At 52.4% G+C, this 6,311-nt stretch overlaps 2 protein-coding genes across 2 annotated transcripts; one reads left to right on the top strand and one right to left on the bottom strand.

Annotated features, from left to right (window-relative positions):
* On the bottom strand, positions 1–1,613 carry BDZ83DRAFT_771615 (major facilitator superfamily domain-containing protein; the record flags this gene model as incomplete). Its single annotated transcript, XM_060515368.1, has 2 exons — positions 449–1,613; positions 1–388 (listed from the first exon to the last, which is right to left on the bottom strand). Coding segments are annotated over exons 1-2 (1,541 nt in total), but the record flags the coding sequence as incomplete, so codon positions are not given.
* Positions 1,614–4,629: 3,016 nt separating this feature from the next.
* On the top strand, positions 4,630–5,920 carry BDZ83DRAFT_771612 (family 6 glycosyl hydrolase; the record flags this gene model as incomplete). Its single annotated transcript, XM_060515367.1, has 3 exons — positions 4,630–4,859; positions 4,923–5,179; positions 5,238–5,920. The coding sequence occupies 3 exons, from the start codon at positions 4,630–4,632 to the stop codon at positions 5,918–5,920; spliced, it is 1,170 nt and encodes a 389-aa protein (XP_060357514.1).
* Between the last annotated feature and the right edge of the window lie 391 nt (positions 5,921–6,311).

Below are 6,311 nucleotides of genomic sequence, written 5' to 3'. Positions count from 1 at the left end.
CTGCCAATCTTGGACCACAGAGAAAGCAAGGCGATGGCCAGAGCGACATCCTGGTGCGGCACGGAAGCCTGAGATGCCACGCGAGAGCCGACGACCGAGAAAGCACCACCGGCGCCGACCATGATCAGTGAGATGACCATTGGGGCGGTGGAGATGGTGGCCCGGGGACCATCGATCATGATGCCTATGCCGATGATCTTGATGCAAAGGCCGCAAATTTGCAGCATCTTGTAACGGTGAGTCCATCGCTGGAGCAGACCTGCGACCATGCCAAAGACGCAGAGCGCAAGTGTCAGCGTGTTGTTGTAGTACACCCAGTCTTGTGAGGACCAAGGTTTCGCAATGTAGACGTAAGATGACCAGTACAGCCCGCGCATGTTGCCGGCCACTGAAAGATGTCAGAGAAAATGAACCTAGTGGTGTCTTAAAAAGAGAGTTTGGTACTTACACATGTAGAAAGAGTCAATAAGAATGGCCATCAAGAATGTCTTGTTCATGACCAGTCTACGAGGTGCGCTTGGGACCTTGGCCCATTTGATCTCATAAACCGCATACGCGATGAGCGAAATGCCTCCCACTACCATCATGGCAATGAGCGATTGATTTCTCCAACCATGTTCGGCATAGGTCTTGAGACTGAATGGCAAAAGTAGCAAACTCCAGCCGAAGCCCAAGAGTATCAGACCAAGCGCATCGATCTCGACCAAGTTGTGCTTGAGGCCTTCCATCCAAGTGCCAGCCGGCTCAGCAGCTGGAACCACAATAGCACCACGTGGCCCATCATAGCCCTTTTCATCAGCCATCTCTCTCGCAGCACGGCGCGCCGCGTTCGAGGAGGCGAGGTTAACGATGCCGTCCTTTTTCGCCTTCCTGTCGAGGTACAAGAGCGTTGCGATCGCAGGGCCAAGAGCAGCAGGCATGATGATGGCAAACATGCCGTAGCCCCATCTCCACTGATTTCGAGCTTGCATCGCGTCAACGATCTTGCCGGCGAACCAGGTGTTGATGATGAAGGGAGCCGAGAGCAGCGAGCTGACGAAGCCACGCCATTCCAAGGGGGTCAGGTCAGCGACGATGATGTCGTTGGTGAGATCGAGGCCGGAAGAACCGATGGATACGAAGACTTCGCCCACGACGTAGGCTGAGATTGATGTGCTCGAGGCGGCGATAACGTATCCGATGACGTAGAAAAGCAGAGTGACGATGTAGGTGTACGGGCGTGACGTGATGTCAGAAATCTTGGCGATGAAGGGTTTCGAGACGGCCGAGATAATGCTCGTGGCGATCGAGAGGGTCGATAGTACGGACGAGTGCTGTTTGTAGTAGGACGAGGCGTCGATGCTGTAGTAGGAGGTCGTCGAGCTATCAAGGGAGTAGGCCCAGGCGCAGACGAGGACGGAAAGTCCGACGAGGTAGAGGGAGATGCGGTTCTGTTTGGCTTCGCGGTAGACTGCCTCCATGCGAGTGACACCCTGTGATTGTAGTATCTCCCCGACAGAAGAAATCTGAGGCTCTTCACGATCTGTTGAGGGAGAGATTGTGCCATCTTTGGGGATGTGGACGTCGTCTGACAAGACACCCGACTCCTTGGTGTTACTCATATCGAGGATTCGCGAATCGCAGCACGCGACCTTGGCTGGATGAGTGAGAGATGAAAATCTGCTCGGATGAGGATTGAGGTAGTATTAGACTTTGTGGCAAGAGTCATGAGGGATATATGTATATGTAGTCTCGTAAGAGCTAGCAAACGTCCTCTCCTCAGATGTACCTCACTACAATACTTGCCGCGCTGCTCCGGTTAGCTGTATGACTTGGTACCTTGGGCAAAATAAAAATCTGGTCCAAAACTAGAAAATTCGCAGCCGCCGTTGAACAAGGGAGGCAGGGATCATCGGGACCCACGATGCTGGTGGTGTGTCTAAGTCGAGATTATTCGGAACTATGTACTTACGGATCTGGGCATAAATGCACAAGAGTTCATGGTAGTGCGCCTCGAAGGAGCAGCGCTAAATGGGCCCTCTCTTTTGCCAAATCTAATCAGATGGATCCATCATCTTATCTTTTCCCATCGTGGGCAAGTGAACTCGGCCGGGGAGAGGGGCCTGGTGCGGAATTCCGGGACTAACATCGAGCTAGCCCGGCGAAGGAACGAATCACGAAGGATCGTAGAAAAACTTGACAAAGTGAATTTACCATCGGCGGGATGATGGAGAACATTCCCACTTGGTGGCCTGCGATCTTGGGAAGGCAACAGTCCAGAACCATGGGCTCGGTCACCTTCCAGAGGCTGATTTGTGCTGCTTTCTAGTGGTCAGTCGTCCACGCCGTGCCCTGGTTTGAGTGAACGGCAACCAGGGGAACCAAGTCTCTCGAGGGGTAAAACGTGGCGAGACAAGGCCGTATTCCCATTTCATTTCCGATTTAGTCCACTTTGCTTCTCATTCTTCCTGGATCTCAGTAAGCAACCAGTTGCCGCGTAAGTCACCGCGGAGAAGTCATCATCAACGTGCCAACATGTACTTGTATCACCCGGTCGACTGATGCGACCTTGAGACACAAGTTTGCCTCCAATTCGTTCCATGTATGGGGAATTCCGCAGGATCGCACGATAGAAGTTGAAGTTCAAGGCCTTGTTCGTTGCTGATGAAGAACAAGACTCAGCCAATGACAAGGACTTATTGTTGTGGAGTCGTGATGAATTCCTTTAATGTGGACGAGTTCTCTACTTGGTCCGAGTTAACGAAGCTTGCGACCTCTTGAGCCTAGTCTATGAGCTCTTTCAGATGACCGTACGTCACTCAGCTCGTCTCTATTTCGAGGAGTTTTGGGTGCTGCGTTATTCTAGTCAACAATTAACTTTAAGATTCATAAAAGTAAAAGCTCCGCCCAAACTAGGCCTTTGATTTGGTGAGTCAATATCATCCGCTTTCTCGACATCAATTTGACTTCACTTGCCTGCCCACCACTACCGACGCGGGCTGTCCGGTGCTTATCGATAAGCCCGAATCTTGTTCTATCGCTCTTCCGCTCGAATTTGCCATGGTGAAGCCGACCCGTATACGGATGTCGGGGTCAAGGCACAGTCGATGAGTTGGCCAATTGGAAAAGTGAGAGCGTTCTTGAGTGTGTCCTTTTTCCCCCGTTACGTTCGCTTATTGGGTCCTGCGAGGCAATGAAAAATATCATTACAGTAACATGTGCGGGCGTCTCTCGGCCCTAAAGCGTTAGCAAGGCGGTCGAGGCATTGGTCGTGCTTGATGGTTTTGTGAGTATCCATTATCGTCACCACGCCGATTCAAGTCGTCTACTTATCGAAAGGATGCCTTTTAATAACGGATCTATGGAAGTATCAAGCCGCGTAAACAAGGCACCCTCAACTGCCACTACGAGTTGTTAGCCGGACGTTTCCCCGGCACGCCCAGTGCCAAAGGTAGACCGCACAGCATGAGGTGTGACCTGTGCGCTTGTGTCACTTTGTCGATCAGGAAGGGGAAACATGGGCAAGTCATCTGAACAGGGAAGCGATATTATGTAGAACCTTAGAAACAAGAAACAAGACGACAGAGAATACGTCAACTTTTCTAGGAGAAAGATTATTATAAGATGGATGATGTGGCACATGTTGACAAGCTCAACTTCAGCTCAACTCTGTGATTCTAGGTTGAGAGTAGTCAAACGATCTCAACGTGGCGCTACTCCCTCAGACTTATTTGGCGGATTATTTAGGCTCAATTCTCCCGCATCAAAGATGCTACGCAGACATCCGTCATTGAGTCAAGTGCCGTGGGAGCCCCCACAACCAGGGCGCTATAACAGATGATTCTCCCTCCCCTCACTTTATTCCAGCAAAGAAGGTTTTCTCCAACTAACATAGTTATCTCATCTTGAACAAGGGCACCCTTCTGAAACAGGCCACCTTGCCTGGAGGCAATTCTCCCCTTAATCAATCTGGCGGCCCCCAAATTCACCCTTTCAAGTCCAGTACATTCCCTAGTCGAATGTTGTCATCCGAACCATGCGGAGACTGGGGAGATTCGAGAACATGAGCGGCCAGCACTGCCGGCACCCCTGACTGCTGAGGAGGATGAGCCGACTTCACGTGGTCATCCGGAGCCAAACTCTCCGTACGATCTTCATAGCCTAGGCTGTCGCCTGTTCAGCTTTGTGCAGCAAACCCCGAAGGTTTGCCCAATCCAGCAAACTCGCAGGTCCCAACGGCTCGGCGCCAATGCACTGGGCCGTGTTCCAAGCATCATCCCCGCCAGACGAGCCCCGGCGGCAGTGTATCTCACACGGCCGAAAAAGTAAACTCAGAGGCTCAGAAAGCTCGGCACGGAGAACCTCTGCGATTGTCCCGACATTCTGGGGGATTCACCTCTAAGATGAAGGACCGGTGCGTTTCCGGAACCCTTGGACCATGCTTGACTGGTGCGATTCGTCAATTAAGGGACAATAAACTTCGGAGTTGAACACCAAGTCCCCAGCTTGGCGCAATAATTGGTGATGTATAAGAGGGGAGACATGTTCATCTTGATGTAAGTCACCAGGAAGATTCTTCATCACGTACCACTTAGCCAGGGTCTTACATTCTTTTCTCATTCACCCCATTCCCACGCTCATTATTTCAAAATGGTTGTCGCTCACCTTCTGCTCGCAGCAGCGCTTGCGCCGGCGGCACTAGCTACTCCCCTCAGGCTGCGCGATGTCGCATCCTACGAAGGAAACCCGCTGGCGGACAGACAACTCTTCCCCAACCCCTACTATACAGATGAGATTACGAATCTCGCCGTCCCTAAGCTCACCGGCGATCTTGCAGCGAAGGCAGCCAAGGTCGCCGAGGTGCCCACATTCGCATGGCTGTAAGTGTTATGAGCCAGGCCACATGGCCATCATACTTGACGAGCGACTGCTGACAACCGCAGTGATACACGCGAGAAGATTAGTCTGATGAACAGCACCCTGGCGCAGATTCGCAAGCTGAACCAGGAGGGCGCCAACCCGCCTTACGCTGGCACCTATGTCATCTACAACTTCCCGGACCGTGATTGCTCTGCGAAGGCCTCCGCTGGCGAACTCGTCATTGCTGACGGTGGCGTCGAGAAGTACAAGAAAGAGTACATCGACCCTATTGCCGCGCTCGCTAAGGAGTACTCAGATGTTCGCCAAGTCTTCGTCTATGGTAAGTTCCTGGGACGTTATCTGGGGCTATACGTCTATGGCATGCTGACGACAAACAGAACCTGATGGGCTGGCCAACCTCATCACCAACATGAACGTGGCGAAGTGCACTGGCGCAGCGGATGCGTACAAGGAAGGCACCGACTACGCCTTCAAGACCCTCAACCTCGACAACGTCGCAATCTACGTGGATGCGGGCCACGCAGGATGGTTGGGCTGGGAAGCGAACCTGAAGCCCACTGCCGAGCTGTACAGCGAACTGTACAAGAAGGCCGGCTCTCCCAAGGCAGTTCGTGGCTTGGTCACAAACGTGTCAAACTACAACGGCTGGAATCTGACGAGCGCTCCGGCGTACGCAGAGAGCAACAAGCAGTGGGATGAGTCCAAGTTCCACGCTGCGTTGACGCCGTTCCTCAAGGAAGCTGGGTACCCGGCAAACTACCTCGTCGATCAGGGCCGCAGCGGCAAGCAGCCGACGGGACGCCAGATTTGGGGTGACTGGTGCAACATTAAGGAGACTGGCTTCGGCACGAGACCGAATGTCAAGACTGGCATCGATACCCTGGATGCCTTTGTCTGGGTCAAGCCCGGTGGCGAAGCTGATGGCACGAGTGATTCGACTGCGGCTCGGTATGATGAGAAGTGCAGCTCTGGATCTTCCGTGATTCCGGCCCCGGAAGCCGGAACCTGGTTCCAAGAGTACTTTGTGCAATTGTTGGAGAATGCCAACCCCGCGTTCTAGATGACAACAGTCGAGCCTAGTTACAGGGTGTAGAGGTCATTCTATTTTCCTTTCTTCGTACTTCAATAGGGTCCAGGAGTTTAGCGAAATGCGTAACTGCAACTTGTCCACTGCACTATCTTCATCAGGTTGCGCGAACCTTGACTTTCCATCATACACTTTGACCTGGAGTTATGCAGATGCCTAAGCTTCGTTCAGCGTTGTGGGGGCTAATATGCTGGAATTAGAACTTTAAGATGGTGACTCCGACGTGGGGGTGGGCATCTGTTTTGCCTCTTCAGCTCGAGCCAGAGCCTCTCCAAGTTTATCACCTCAAGCTGGCAACTCGTCCAAATAGGAAACTTACCAGATCCGGACCACAAAAGTCAGCGGCACCAGCAGACCAAATAGA

Source organism: Colletotrichum acutatum, assembly GCF_030867785.1.
Source record: "Colletotrichum acutatum strain CBS 112980 chromosome Unknown BDZ83scaffold_254, whole genome shotgun sequence".
In the NCBI taxonomy this organism is placed as follows: domain Eukaryota; kingdom Fungi; phylum Ascomycota; class Sordariomycetes; order Glomerellales; family Glomerellaceae; genus Colletotrichum; species Colletotrichum acutatum.
This window is presented reverse-complemented; position numbering and strand designations above follow the sequence as displayed.